The 16,456-nt window shown below is 41.8% G+C and overlaps 2 protein-coding genes across 2 annotated transcripts in view; one reads left to right on the forward strand and one right to left on the reverse strand.

The window, feature by feature from the left end:
• Positions 1-16,456, reverse strand: part of cbr1 (carbonyl reductase 1) — a 585,032-nt gene that overhangs the window by 345,727 nt on the left and 222,849 nt on the right. The window lies entirely within an intron of this gene.
• nrg3a (neuregulin 3a) overlaps positions 1-16,456 on the forward strand; it is a 409,270-nt gene that overhangs the window by 242,604 nt on the left and 150,210 nt on the right. Inside the window, exon 2 of the mRNA XM_074647325.1 lies at positions 4,767-4,896. Coding sequence (XP_074503426.1) covers positions 4,767-4,896 — 130 coding nt within the window. The remainder of the gene's footprint in view (positions 1-4,766; positions 4,897-16,456) is intronic.

Below are 16,456 nucleotides of genomic sequence, written 5' to 3' on the forward strand. Positions count from 1 at the left end.
TAACTGCTATCACTTGATCTAGCATGCTGCAATACTCTAACTGTACATGTGCCTCGGGTCTCCAAACGTTTTAGAGAAAAACAATGCTTTTCTTGTTTTTGACACCAGAGCATTGCTTAAACACAAATGGTTTGAGAAATATCGAGGAGTTGAGTGCCTAAGTGAATTACATGAAGGCATCCAAGGTATGCATTTAGAGGATTAGATACAGGAAAACGTCTATGTGTCATAGTAGCACACATTTCCCGTGTTTTTTAAACCTAACAAACATTGGATGCAAAACCCCGGTCTTTAGTATCACTGTCCTAGTTTCCTCCGAAACATATTTGTTAACAAAATACTGTAGTAGTATGAAAACATATTGGTTTCCACTGGGGCTGTCAGTTGATTAAAATATTTAATCACGATTAATCGCAAATTAATCACACATATTTTATCTGTTCAAAATGTACCTTAAAGAGAGATTTGTCAAGTATTTAATACTCTTATCAACATGGGAGTGGACAAATATGCTGCTTTATGCAAATGTATGTATATATTTAATATTAGAAATCAATTAACAACACAAAACAATGACAAATAATGGCCAGAAACCCTCACAGGTACTGCATTTAGTATAAAACAATATGCTCAAATCGTAACAGCAGGCAACAACAGCTGTCAGTGTGTCAGTGTGCTGACTTGACTATGACTTGCCCCTAAAACTGCATGTGATTATCATAAAGAGGGCATGTCTGTAAAGGGGAGACTCATGGGTACCCATAGAACCCATTTACATTCACATATCTGGAGGTCAGAGGTCAAGGGACCCTTTTGAAAATGGCCATGCCAGTTTTTCCACTCCAAAATTTTGCGTAAGTTTGGAGCGTTATTTAACTTCATTAGGTTTTTTGTTTCATATGATACCAGTATCTTCACTCTAGCTTAATAAGTTAGAGTGCTACGTCATCGAGGGTGGATCACATAGCAGCCATGGGACCGAGCAGGGACCCCACGGTGATCAGCCGCGGGTCAGTCTGGGACCTGTCACGGCCCAGCCGGTCATTTTCGATGGCTATACTGTAGGAGACACCGTTACACTGTCAGATCCCCAGATTTGAATTTGTAAATGCTCAAATTCCTCCTGTATATTCCCCCTGCTGATCTGGATTTACAGAATGGAAGAACAATAATTAAATCATGAATACTGCATCACCTGCCCCCACTAGTGATTGGATTCATCTCAGTGTTGATCTCCTTAGCATATTCAGCACATTGAAAGTCTTCTAGTGTTACTGTTAGAAGTTCAGAAAGGGATCTCTGATTGATCTTTTTTTTTTATCATTAAATTATTAAGTATTACATAAATGGCCGTTTCCTTTTCTCCACTATAGCCAAGCAGGCGCCTCGATGCAAAGGTGAAAATCAGCAGATTCCTTATTCCTTCCTCATTTTCTCTGTGTAAGCAGAGATGAAAGAAAGAAAAGAGAGATTGAAGTGGAGGGTTGTGTTAACCAGCGCCCGATGGTTTATTGATCCTCGCTGTGCCTCTCCCTCTTTCTCTCCTCACAGTAGGGCGGAGTAAATTGGACTGTTTTCTTCTTCCAGTGATTGACGTCTGCCTTCTGTGAGCAATGTTTTCAAACCTCGCAGTGATATTTTCAGCCACACTGAAAAGATTTTTCTCCGGCCTTCCCTTTTTTAAAATGACACAATTCTTTGAGTGCGAACCGCGTCTGAGCTGACAGGTGACGAGTGTTAAGCTAAACAACCTACAGTGCATTGTGACAACTCCGTCAACAAAAAACAAAGGGAGAGGACGACAAACGGCGCTTCTGTCACTTATTACCAGGACTAACAAAACAGCACAGCCCTGTCCAAGCATGAAATCATGTCTGGAGGGAAATCCTTTATGTTTGAAAAAATAAATAAAAAACTAGTAGTGTTGCAGAGCAAGTGCTAAGAAAGACACAGCAGTGCTTTGTAATTCTGGCCTTTTGTTTGAGTGTCTCTGTGTGCAGAATGTGTGGCACTGCAAGCCAAATGTATCATGTCAGGCCATACCACATGGCATTGTTACATTATGAGTTCCTCTTACTCTATTATAAGTTTTCTCTCTTTCTCTTTGGAGTTGGCAGCTGTTCTTAGGAAGACAATGCGTTCTTCAAATTGACTCTAATCTCATTATGTCCTTGTGAATCCATGTTAACAGCAAGTAAAGCTTTAAAAGAGGTCGAGTTGAGGTGCCAGTTGATGGTTTCATTGTTACGTGAATCGATGTTCATGCTTTAGTTTTTTTCATGTTAAGCTGATGTCACAAATCTGGTTTTATGCCATTAAAGATATGTGAATATTAACTACTGACAACTGAGGGCGGCGAACATTATTGAAGTTGAAACTACTGTAAATCTGAGAAATATACAGTGCAAACTAAAGAAACCTAAACACAGAAACATGATTCTTCAGTGTACTTCAGTTTATGTGTTTTTGTGAAGGAAGAGTTACCTCACGGTGACACCCTGATTGAATGAATGGGCGTGTTTACAGTGGATCTAGACACACTCAAAGAGGAGGATGATGGGAAACTCCCAGCAGATGGAAGTTGGCTGGCAAACGGCTGGGAGGGGAGATTTTTTGGTGGCTGCATCTGTGTGTACTTCTCAAGCCTGTTCTCATTCCCAGGGCGTCACATCACAGCCGTTGTCGGCAGTCAGCTGTTTGTTCGCGTCACATGTTCACAACGTGAAGCCCAACCATGTTTTTTTTTCCTAAACCTAACTAAATGGTTTTGTTGCCTAAATTCACAACCTTAAAGGCAGGGTTGACGATGTTCTCCAGTAGATGGAGACGGTTTAGATGGAGCTCCTGAGGCCATTCTACTTTCAAATTATGCTAGCTTTCCAACATCGTCGACCCTACCTTTAAGTATGTGTTTACTGTGAGTGAAAAGTGACGCCGAGGGGTCTGACAAAGTGTCAGTAGAGTTAGGATGAGAACGTGTTGATTTATCGTAGTCAAATTTAATCAAATAACATTTGGTGAGTCGTCAAATTCCAACCCTATACAGCTAGAAAATTGTTGATGTCGGATCGCAGTTATGGTTAAAAATAACAACATTAACTGTTGGTCTGTGACAGGAGGCGAACACACAGTTCTCCGATTCTGATACCAGAATGAATGTGGGAATGTCTGGTGCGAGCACATGACGCACAGACCACACAGCCTGCCCCGTCACTCACCCGCTCCGCTGCACAGAAAAACATGGTGAAAGCAAAAGATGGATAGTAACCGTTAACTTATTTCATTTTGTATCAAACCTGCAATTTATCCTGCACCTCCATCAAGCTTCTCTAAGATTTACATTGTTGTCTTTTCAGAGCAGGTTCGGGCTTCGCCGTCAAGCTCAAGGTCACCTTAATTAAGGCCCTCTTGTCATCATGTTGACACCCTCATCTAAGAACACCATCCTGACCTAACTCTCCCTCTCACATGGAAACTAGTCCCCCAACAGCCAATTACCAAGGGTTGTTTAAGATCCCCGGAGCCCTATCACCACCTAGCCTCTTATGATCCAACCCACCACCCTACACACACACACACACACACTCATACTGATGATTAAGGGATCTGAGGACATACTCGAATAACTCGCCTCTCTTCACCCATCCATCCCCCTCCCCCCAAAAACACTGCTCATTATTAATCTCTCATTATCTCTTGATTGAGATATCTTCAGTTCATTTGGATGTTTCGTCCACACACCATTAAAGGACGACCTAATACAGTAATCAGTATACTAGTGGTACTACCAGCATCCTTGTGAGCACAACTGATTTTTAATCACTGAAGCGTAAAGTTCTAGATCATCACTGTTCATCCCGCTACTTTAAAAAAAAACATAGCCGAGGATGGGCTAATGAGAGCTCTTAGCACACTCATTTTTCATTTGTAAGCACAAAGGGAGCCGTCAGCGGTCTGCCGTGGTATTAATAAGAACATCATCAGTGGCGCACATCTGATTTCTCCACACGTCTGAAAGCCATGCCCCGACCAACTGCATCTCAGGCTTTCAAAACATCGCTGATGGATGACTGCCCATGAACTCTCTGTAATCTCTACATTTTCATTCCTCTTTCTTGTTTTATAAATTATCCTCGACAAGCGCGAAAAAATGCCCAGAACGCCATTGATCGCTCCGTGATTTTACTGCTTTTTAACATCAGATCACTTTATCATTTCCATATTTTCTCTTAAGCAACTGGCGCTTCACTTATTAATTTCAATAATAAGATCATCCATTAAGGTACGCGGAGCAGATTCCGTCAGAAGTATGTACTGTCCAAGAGCAGTCATGCATGTTGTGATAAATCGCTGGGTGAAGTCGAGCTCTCCAACAGCACCACTGTGACCAACAGAGTATTAATCACAGCAGAACAGATTATTACCCGTCCTCCATCCATCTTTTGCTGGTGACATCGCTGGTCTAAACAAACAATAGTGTGTTGGTATTATCCACAATGTGCAGTATGTTACAGTATGAGGCAGCGGATCCTTGGGAGGAGAGTAAGTAGCCTCTGCTGGGAAACTGACTTGCTGTTTTTTGGGGCTGGACCACAGAGGGCAAAAGGTCTTGTCACTGAGGGACTGACTGAGTGATGAAGTTAAACGACTAAGCTTGATTGTTGGGAGAGGGGGGGGGGGGACCAATGCATTCATGAATAAAAATATAAATATTCACTTTATGTGTTTGATTATGACTAACAAGAGTTTCTTTGTCTGTCCCGCAGCGTCTCCAACTGTCCCTCCGCTGCACTCGGAGCATTTCAAGCCCTGTCATGAGAAGGACCTGGCCTACTGCCTGAACGGCGGCGAATGCTTCGTCATCGAGACGCTCAGCGGGCCTCACAAGCACTGCAAGTAAGTGACTGACCTGCTGTCTTTGAGCGTATCATGTAAATGCCTCCTTCCTACATTTCATGTTTTAATGTTTCTTGCTGCTCTTGATCGTCTTCTTTGTAAGAAGATCCAACAGTAACATTGAGGGTTTGTGATGTGGCTGCTTTGTGTGTTGTTGAGATGAGACTTTGGATGGGATGCATGTTTAAATACGATTATTCGGTTTGAGAAAATGTTTAAAGATAAGCTGGACGATATGAACTTTATTATTTATCTGATGCTGTTGTGTGTGTTTGTGCTGTGTGCTCACAGTAGGTTGTTGTTTTTTATGTAGTCTTCTTATTTTTTGGTCTTGGGATATGTTTGTTAAGTTATGTATATTCAATGAGACAACTTGTGTTGAAAGTACGTGCTAAAGTTAGTGAAATAAGTGGTGAATGGATCAAGGAGTAACTCTTAAGTTTAAAGGGGTTTTCCACCTGTCTTTGAGTATCAATCACTCATTTCATGTATTGTGGGTTTGAAAGGCTTTTTCCATCTTTTGCTATTGCCAGGCTATGCTGAAGCTGTGCTGGAAGTAGAGTATTTAGCGACGTATCAGTAAATGAATGTTTGTTTGGAACATACGGATCAACAGCTGAGAGGTGGATTAAACTGAAACATAGAAATGTTTTGTTTTTATGGCACGATTTAGCATCATTGTTCGAGTAACTGCTGTGAATCCAAGCTGACTGCAGCTGACAAACGTATCAGAGCCATGTCTGAGTCTGCATTCAGACTTTTGAGTGTTTGATATGTGAAGTATTCCTTTAATTCTCTATTAGCTGTTGGTTGATATCTATAGGACATGTCCCCTTCTGAAAATACCCCATGGTATACTGCATGGAAAGATTGTCTGCAGCTCAGTGTGTGTGTGTGTGTGATTATTGCCATCTTAAATGCATGTGTGCCGTAGTTGTCCCAGATTTGAGAGAAGAGCTCATGGGCACTTGGCCTGTTCAAATGTGGGGCCTTTTTACTAATTAAGTCCCTGAACAACTTCTTCCCAAAATCTAACCGCAGGACTTCCACCCGACCTGTTTTTCAAAGAGCCTGTTTTTGCCTCCCCCGATGGGGTACGAGTATACATCCGTACGCATGCACAAGCGTGGACAGTGTGTGTATGTGTGTGTGTGTGTGTGGATGATGATGATGATGCTGAGGGGGGGTGTTTTGGCTCTGCAGTGTGAGTGAGACTCTAAAACTGAAGTTGAACACAAGTAAACACACATTAAATTATAATGTATACACATGCACACAAACAATGTGTTTACGTGAACACAACCACTTGCAGAGGAAATGTGTTTATGCGTTTACCTGAACAGTAAACTCGTTGATAAGAATGTGCACGCTGCAGGGCCAGTAATCAGATTTCTCTCCGATCCACAACTTTTTATTGGACCTGTACTTGTTTTGGATGTATCACGTCCCTGAAATGCTCTCAAACAGACACAGGTTTGGTATCTGCATACAAGTTGGAGCAGTTGTAGGTGTAGTCCACCCAGTCAAACAGTTTGGATAGCACGCCCTCGTCGACATTACCAAATGCCAACACGGATGCAAAAAGTGTAAATAGGACTTTAGTGAGACAAGATGCTGCTGCCAGAGGAGTATTATGTTTTGTTATGTTGGAGAACGAGGACTACTGTCTGGTCAAATAATTAGGTTCCTGCAGCAGAGATCTACCTGTGCTAAACAGAGTTTCTCTAATCCCCTCTTATGAAAACTATGCCTTTTGTTTACATGACATTTAAGGAGTCATATTTCTGTTGAAAAAACTGGCTGGTTTCTTAAGCGAATGCACTGAAAGACACTTCAGTTTGTCTTCTTCAGGTGTCTGTATATTGTTTTGTGTGTAATCCAGTCAAAAGTCAACCAAAGCCCACGACACAGACTTCTGTTTCTTGGAGCTTTTTATTTCAGAAAGCGACGGCAGTTGAAAGAGAGGAGGGGAGGAAGGATAAGAGAGAGCAGGAGACAAAGACCGACAAGACGTAGGCACTCGAGGAGCCGGAGCTTTCTTCCGTTGCTATGACAACGTAATATGTGGACAAGCATAGAGCTGTTGAAGTGCGAAGGGGTTTGCGATGTACACCGGAACGGCCTTGAACACACTGTCTGTGCATGTTAATGTGTGCGTCGAAGTGCAGAGGAGAGAGAAATGTGACGATGATCTCGACTTGCTTAATCGTGTGGCAGTGAGCTCTCAAAAGGAAAGATATGGACCATCAAACAATATGGCATACGCTCTTAATTTCAATAACAGCTGGTGTGACCATGCAGTAAAACTATAAAGTGTGTTTGCTTTAAAAATAACATAGAAGGGTTTATAGTTTGGGAATTAAACGATGACTCAGTCATTTTGGAATCAAACCATTTACATAAATATTTAATGAATGGATGAACTCTCTGTGTAAAGCTCTAAAGACTTTCTATAGAAAGTAAATGCTGTATTACTAAAAATCCACCCTAAAAGGAAAAAGGCGGATACATTGTGCTTCAGTTGACATGCTGTTAGACATCAATTTATCCTCATTAACAAAAGAATGACAAATTTCACCCCGAGCACAGGATCAATGCATAATCTGATTCAATTTGTGTTTACACTAAATTGAGACAAATCAGGTAGTGAAAGTGTGATCAATCCAGACGTTTAATGGGGACGAATTGAGCCGGTTTGTGGCATTATCTGTCACTGCATTAATCATTTTTTATTTGCGAGATGAAACTTGATCCTTTTTTTTTTTTTGCTGCGATTTGCTCCAGAGAGTCATGACAAGTGCCATTCCCGTCCAGTTGTAAAACAAGCGGCGATTGTCCCCCAGAGCGCTGTTTAGCGCTGTCGGTGTGCGCCGGTCGTGTTTGTCAACCCACGGGGACGGGATGCAGAGATGGAAGGGACTCGACGTGAGTCATAAGGCCTGCTCGCTCGCTCTCTCTCACACACACACCAGTGCTCACTGCTTTGGGCAACATAGTCAGGCATTCAATCATTAGTGCTCAGCTAACCAGTAAATTAGTCAGCGTGCTAAGATAATATTTTCAGAAAATGGCAAGGGGCCCAGGCTTTCACTTATAAAAGTATGTGATGCTGAATTTGATTAATTACTTTCTCAGTTTAGCAGGATTTCCCCCCCAAAAAAGAACAAAAACTCTAATCACTGTTTTAGTGTAATTACTGGTTCAAATAATGTCTATTTAAATATATTCCCTTCACTATTTGCCTCCCGTTTCTCTCTTTACTTTCATATTCTCGGTCTCTGAGTAACAAATCCACACTTTCATAATTGTCTCAGTCCCTCTGTTGAAGGACCCGGGGATTTAGCTCCAAGTCTTGGCCACTCTTCATTTATTCTGTCTTCAGATGGATTTGATTTCTGGCCCCGTTTATTATGTATTCCCTCCTGCTGGTGTGACTGGGCAGAGAGGGTCTCTCCTCAGTCTAGTTAGTGACAGGCTAGCTTAGCTAAGCCCGTCTCATCACCCTCATGTCGAGAGGCTATTCCAGAGCGATACAAAGGCAATCTCACCTGGCAGGTTGGGGTAGCGGGGGGTTTGGAGGAGATCCCCGCAAAGCCCTGGCCGATGAGACCTGGTCTGATACGGACACTCTCTAGAGGGCAGAGAGACAGATATATGACACACACCTGGTACAGTTTGTGTGTTGGAAGCTAAGATGTTGGCCCAGACTATGTTGCAGGTCGTAGAGCTGACCCCCTCACCAGCTGAGGGGCTTTTTCAGGAAGAAAATCCTCCCGCAGGTCCAGGGCTAACGCTTTTTAAAGCCTGTGAAGGAACGACGGCTGCTGTGAAGCTTCATGTGAGTAATGTGGGTAAAATACACAACCTCTCATTGCACACAGATCTAGAACTGGATTAGCAGCATCTGACTCGAGGATATTTGCGATAGACGTGCTAAATGGCAACATCAGAAAAATGCATTATTTCCCTCTTTCTTTTTGCCTAACAATTTTGCTTCATGATTGACAGCACATCATCCATTCCACTGGAGTTATAGGAACGTCTGCCTACGAGCATCACAATTTAAGAAGGGGGGTTAAGGTTGTGCAGCAGACAAAGCACTTCTTTCTAAAGTGTAATCCTCCTCATCCTCCCTCCTGTCTCTCTGGACGCCAGCCTCTTCTTTCCTGAGTGACCGCAGGCTTCTCCAAAGCGTTCATCCACGGACCAGCGCCACCAGATTGACTCGGGCCTCACAGGCGCAAACAGTGGAACACATAACATTACCTTCCTCGCTCGTACACACGTACACACAACTGGCAAGCCAATTAACAAGAAGCATGCATGAAATTGAAAACATCGCAGCAATAACACACATCTAAGCTGCCAGTAAACAAGGAGATTAAAACGCATATGCAAAAAGAGCAGGCACCTGAAGGGATCTGTGAATGAATGGCTGCATCCCACTACCATGCTAAATATTCCATAGTATGTCAGTTTTACAACTGACACAAAATGAAAAAGGAAATGATACTACATGTGCATCATACATAACATAAGTACGGAAAGCTCGTCACACACAATAGCAGTCTCCTGTGTTCCCTCCCACCATAAGACACAACCACTCATTTTTCACTTACCAGCTCTGAGCGTAGCATATTCACACAGATGCGTTTACATTTCAGTAAATACAGACTACACGGTGTACAAATGACACACCAAAAGCAAGAACAGTGTTCTTATTGCACGTGAAATGACTTGTGATTACTGTGTCATTCATACACCGTTTAGTGCCACCGGGCTGTCTTCCCAGAGCTTCTACTTTTCAACCAAATTTCACCCAGCTTTAACTTAGAAATTAGACATCTTTTGACAGGCAAATCAGAGCATAGAGGGTTGAGAACAAACTACATACTAGGGCTGGGACGATTCAACTATCTCCCGATTCGATACTGTCACGATACTTGGGTGCCGATTCCATAAGTATTGCGATTCCATATTGCTATTTTTAACTGTTTTAACACTAGACCATGGGAAAAAGTTGAATCATACACTTCTAGGGACTTTTACTTTGGAAAACCTCTAAATTAATACAGTAAAAAATGTTTGTTTTTCAGTATGTATGTAGTCAGAGATATCCTGAAGTCAAATAGATCAGTCATTGTCAGGAATTATTTATAAAAAATGTTTCGAGCATCCCAAAAATCAAAGAATAAAAACATTTCCCTCATGAATTAGTGGTATTTTCTTTTTAATTTATAAGGGACATGTAATGTTTAATACTTCTGGTGAATATAATCCAATCAATCTTATTTCCATATATGTATTTTGTATATACAGTTCCCTTTCTTAAAGCCTTATTTTGAAAACCGGACGTAGTCCCACGTGTCTACTTCCTCTAACTTCTCCAAGGTGGTCTCTAGCTCTCCCGTCAGCTCCGTTCTCTTTATCCGTCCATGGTCAGCTCCATCGGGGCCGTTTGAATGCAGACAACATAAATGTCAGTATCTGGGTGCTCTACAGTTGTAGCGTCGGCCCATTTGACCACGGAGATGAGAGCGACGGCCGGCTCGACCGCCACGTTACCGCGATACGATATCGTTTCCTGTCCGTGACAGAGTTAGCATGCAGCTTTAGCCGTGATGTCTAGCTCTGCTTTTCCTGTCAATGTGTGAAACCCAAAGTGTTTCCATCCTTTACTGGATGTGTAGTGTTTACCACGCTGGATTTAACATGTGAGGGTGCAGGTCGTATCCACGCAGACCCTCCACCGTTTTGTACTTACTGAGGTTTGTTTTGGTTGACGGATACAGAACGGATATGACGTCATGTTACTCAGACTACAACAATAAAAGCGGTAACTTCCTTCAACCTCCACATAGACTCAAATGAAGCAAATATATTGATTATGGCATTCAAATAATCTATTTCAAAATCGTAAAAAAAAAAATTGTGATACATAGGTAAATACATTTTCTTTCCCCACCCCTACTACATACTGAAAAGTTATACCTCTCCAAGGTCCTGAAGTCCTCTGGGCTTTTTGAAGGACATACAGTATGCATCCACTCACAGGAAAACACCCACATGTTGTTGACATGTCTGTCATCCCAAGAGACCCACGACATCCCAACAGAGAGCAGACCAAGAGTCAAGGAATACACGGAGGGGTCATTGCATTCTGTGCATTATTGTTTCTGACAGCAGGACTGTACCTTGACAGGTAAAAAGCCTCTGAGATGGGTGTGTCCAATGCTCACTGTATAGAGTGCACATTTGTGTTTCTGTCTTCCTGTAAACAGCAGTGTGCCTACATTCACAAAACCATCTGGTTGCGGTTAAAATGGAAAACACCTATTTTTTTCAGCCGTTCTGTCGCTTTCTTCCTGTTTTTCTTCCCCCGCTCACCCTGCCCTCCCTCTCTCGGTTTCCTCTCTCTCTCTATCTCGGCTGCTTCGTCTATCTCTCTCAACCCTCGTCGCCATCTGTGCGATAATAATGGCACACCAGTGGGAGTTCGACTGGTGTCTCTCTGACAGTAATAAACAAGGCTGATGCCGTGGCATGTTTTCGAGGTGGGAGAAAATTAAACAGATAAGAGACCGCATATTGTGGCTAGAAAGGCGTCGCTTTTCAGCAAGTGAATCCTCCAAGACGCCGAGAGGAGCACTCAGCGTGCCTGGGATTGGAAAAAAAAAAGCAGAAGAGCTGGGAGGGAGCCAAGGAGGGAGGAAGACGAATATAAACCAGGAAACAGGCGATGAGAAGGCTTGACACGGTGACTGAGAGGAGCTGAGAGCGTGAGCGATGGCGGCCAAACGTCAGTATGTCACTGCGTGCCGATTTAATTAGTACACAATGAAGGCTTAATGATCTCTTAGCAGTTCAGTCAGGGTGTTTATATAAAGGGAAGTCAATGCAGTACAGAGGAATCAGCCATCATCTTTCTGTTTTTTTATTCTTAGTTATCTCAGATACATCCTGTGGCTTGTTTTCTTGCTTTAAAGCTTCAGATATTGACATACATTTTTGCATTAATAATAAAGTGAATGAACCTACAAAGAATTATCATGCAGCTCAGCAGAGCTCTCTTTTAGCCCATTGTTTTGGTTTTACAGCACCCTTAAAGGTCCCATATGTAACAAGTGAGATTTTCATGTCTTTTATATCATAAAGCAGGTTTAAGTGATAAATAAATACTGTGAAAGTATCGAGACGCTCAATCCACGGAGAAACACACACAGCCCGTATTCAGAAACTGTGCTTTTGAAACAAGCTGTCAGGATTTCTGTCATTTTGTGATGTCACAAATATACAATATATATATATAGACTATTTCACAGTTTTAAACATTTTGAATGTATGTGTCCCAGTTTATTTCAGGTTGCAGTGTTTGTGAATGACATCAGCTGACAGGAAGTAGACATGGACCCCAAGCTGTTGCCTAGCAACGCAATTCCATTGCAGTTCCGTTGAAATGCGCTAAAAACGGAGCGTTTTAGACAGAGGGTGAATACAGGCATATTCAGGCAGACATTATGAGGAAAATAAAACAAAAATAATTAACATTACAGCATGTAAACATCTTCTAGTAAAACAGTATGAACCTGAAAATGAGCACGATATGGGACCTTTAATGTTGCGGTTCATCACTAAATGACAGAGACCAAGTTAGCGACTAGCAGGTGAAGTAGGCCAAAGACAGACCCGGATATATTTAATTCAAGTGTTGATGGAAACCTAAACCAGAGCTGAAGGGGAGAAACACAACTCTCCAACGCTGATCTTTTCTAAACTTGTGTTAATATCTAATTAGTGAGTGATTTCCTGTAATTGTGAGTTTTCTCAAGCCGGCCTCTCAATGCCACTTCCTAAGCCTCTCCAACTTCTCCACTCACGCAATTGATTCGTATTGATGTCTTTGTTAGTTTTAATTAGCAAGATTTAACAAGTTTAATTGTGCGATTGCATTAGCTCACTCAGTTTGGTAAACAGCAGAGTATCCAATTAAAGCTCTTTGGCAAACATGCACATATACAGTGTGTGTGTGTGTGTGTGTGTGTGGAAGAATGCTCATCTCCTCATGACAAACATAACCATCTAAATATGCTCATTTGGTGTCTGAATCTGTCAAAGCCGTCATGAGATTATATAGTAAACGACTAGAAGCTGTTGTTGGGAGTGTGTGGTGTGTTAATGTACTGCAGGCGTAACCACACACATGGCGTGATTCTGACAGAAAGTGACAGGAAGTAGAGAACTGAGATGAGCACTGCAGGTGATAATCCTTGAAAGCTTTAAATAATTGTTAAATTCACCGTTATGAATAATAGTACTTAGACTAATTACCGTCATTAATCACAGTGACGTTCTGCTGTGAATAACCCTCTCAGCCTGTGTGGCAACTGGACCCCGACGATGACGTCTGCAGGTTTTTAAAGACTGTTTGATGAAGAATATCCTAAAGCAATCAGATAGAAATACTGAATTTAACTATTTTTTAAATTCTTGGTCTTATTACTTTTTCAATTTTCATGATGCCACAGCAGAAATTTCATTAACGCTCAGCAGTAAAATTATCTTTTGCACCTCATCAATAGTGGCCATCAGAGAATAAAAACACACTTTTTGCATTAAAATGATAAAGTAGGATGCAGCTACAGAACAAACAGTGTTATGCAAGCCAATGTTTGTTGTATTGAGAGAAGCTTTACTAAAACTATGAGGAAAAGGCCAGCCGTGCTGCTTTATTCTTTTTATCCAAGGTGCTTGGGAGGGTTTGTGCTCCTGTCACACTTGCCGTTACTAAGCAACCAAAATGATGCAATGATGATGATGATGATGATGAATTTAGCAGTAAGCCTCACTGACTAAACTAAACAACGTCAACGTCAAACTCTCTCTGTGAGAAACGTGCTCTCCAGAAGGACAGAAGTATTTTTAATCAGGACCACATCCTGTCCAGTGAGTTTACACTAATGCCTTCAGGACGGCGCTATCTGCCGCCTCCCAGAAAGACAAACCGCTTCTCCAAGTCGTTCATTCCTGCTGCCATTGATCTGCTGAGCGAAGAGTAGCTATCTTGAATGAACGAAAGTTTTTATTTATTTGAATGTAAAGTTATTTTGCACGAACCATATGATGGTTGTCCGTGTTTGCAATTAGGTACATTTGTGTAATTTGTCATGTGCAATACTTCATTCGATTTATTCTATTGTTTTTATTTCAAATATTTTTATTCTGATACTTTTATTGATCTTTCACCTCCCAATATGCCATATGCAGTATGAATGTGTATATGCCTCGGTGGACTGTAGAAACCGAATTGCCCTTCGGGGATAAATAAAGCTATCTGTATCTGTCTCTGTATCAAAACAAAGAAAGGAATTTCCAGCAGTGTACATCCAAAAAGTAGCTTTACTGCTTGGTTTGTCTGTGGAACAAGTCTTCAGTTTGGCGGACCTTTCAACCGGATGTTGTGACGTCATTGGACGGAAAGGGCGATGCAAGTCCTGTGGAGCTGATTCTTATCACATGACCTGGGGTACACTTGCTGCGTTTGAAAAAGTGAGATTTTTCTATCTCAAGGGAAATTCAAAATGAAACATTTTACATTTACATTTTTCATAACATGTTGCATTTCAAAATAAAGTTGTCTTATTAATTTTTCACTAGATACAGTTCGCTGTACCGCCATTTTTCATCTGTTGTGGTTTAAACTGGCGCATGAGTACGTCTAAAACTGTGGGTCTCCAGGTCGATGAATGTCGCCGATGTGCCCAGAAAAACATGCACGTCGCACCGAATGCATGTTGCGACGGCTTCACTCGCACTTTTGAGCGCGCCTTCCACACATCTACATCAACAATAATGGATTTGAGAACGTAAAAAAACGCGGCATGTGTCCCGGACCTGAAAGTTTTTTTTCTTTTTCGATGTTAACTCTTCCTGTACATGTGAGTACATGTTGTAAAGGAAACATCGTTGCTGTAAATTTCCTGATGAAGGCCCTGTGATTAAATACCGATGTAGCGACAGCACCAAAGTGGACCCATTATACTCATGAGCACTTTATAATTACCTTAGGAATATATTAATTAACACCTTTAACATACACTTTCGCCCACACAGTCTGCCGTATTACTTCTACTGTCAAAAAAAAGCTGAAAAATTAGTCAGAGTGAAATATTTAAACCCAAGACTGTATGTTTTCATGGTTGCACCATTCCATCAAATGGCAATATTCTAGATGTCTGTTATGTTGGTTTGCAAAATGCTTAGCTGCTCAGCATGAACTGTCAGTGGGGGTTTCTTATGGTGCCAAGAGAAAAGAACAAATCCAAATATTTATCTTAAAATGTTTTTTTTAAGATTTCCATGATGCTCTTTTCCAAAATGTGGAATGAATTGTAGCCTGTCCTCGATGGTTTCCCCCACCCAGCTGGCAGAGTTCACCACACACTGTCAGTAAACGTTTATTTCACTTCCTGCTCTGCTTTAGAAGTGACTGACAGCCGGGATGTCGCCTATTTCATTACATAAATCAGCGATATTGCAAATCAGTGAACTGCGATTATGGGAGCACATTTATATTCCAACACCCACACGGTCAGCTCATCTTTAGGAGGCTCATAATACATTTGGTCATGTGTGTCTGTAGGTGTGCTTGGAGACGTAATACACATGCGCACATCGATTTTAAAATGTTTGACAGCGCTTCACAAACCTGTCAGTGAAGCCCCGAGGAAACAGAGAGGGAGAGTCATGACGAGGACGGGGTTATGGAGGACGTTTTTGGCACATCAACGGTTGAAGGATATCCCAGCATATTCTCTATAATGATGCACAAACACACACACAGGAGGTGACCTGTGCAGTAAAAATAGTTCAGTTCACAATCAGTGAAGCTGAGGAGAGTAAGCTAAGGAGATAGTGAGGGAACAAGGAGAAGAGAGGAGCGAGGAAGCAGACATACAGTAATTTGGTGGTGTTCCTAATCAAGGCATCCCTTTCAAGTCAGCAGGTTTGATGTGTTAATAGGATGCAAATATATGCAAATGAACCCTCCTTTTTCCCTCCAAAACTCTGACTGAGTTTGCTTTGCCCCTTCCTGCAGGATGGAGGAGTTCTGAATAAATACTAAAAGAGAGCACAGAGAAAGTACTATTGATTTTTTTATAAGAACAAAATCGAGGGAAAGTTTTTAAGCTGGCCACAAAGAAATTTTCCACGCCTACCTTGGGGAATCTTTCCCCAGCGACCGCACTCTGGCACAGCGGCGGAATTTCAGCATGCATGAGGAGGGAAAAGGAATGTGACAGTAAAAAAGAGGAAGAGTAAAATATATATTTACATAAAGGATTGCTGAGAAAAGAAGAAGGTGAGAGAGAGAGGGACAGAGATTGAAGGAGACAGAGAGGGGGGATAGAAAAGAGAATAACTGAAGACGAGCTGCGTCTGCAATATTAAGCAGGTGTGGAGTTGCAGTGCTACCTGGGAGCTATAGCAGCCCACTGATGTATGTTTTCACTGTAGTGCACTTCACTGTGACTAACAAGAAGCAGCTACCTGTCAGTGTGTT

The sequence above is a fragment of the Sebastes fasciatus genome, chromosome 9 (assembly GCF_043250625.1).
Source record: "Sebastes fasciatus isolate fSebFas1 chromosome 9, fSebFas1.pri, whole genome shotgun sequence".
Taxonomy (NCBI): domain Eukaryota; kingdom Metazoa; phylum Chordata; class Actinopteri; order Perciformes; family Sebastidae; genus Sebastes; species Sebastes fasciatus.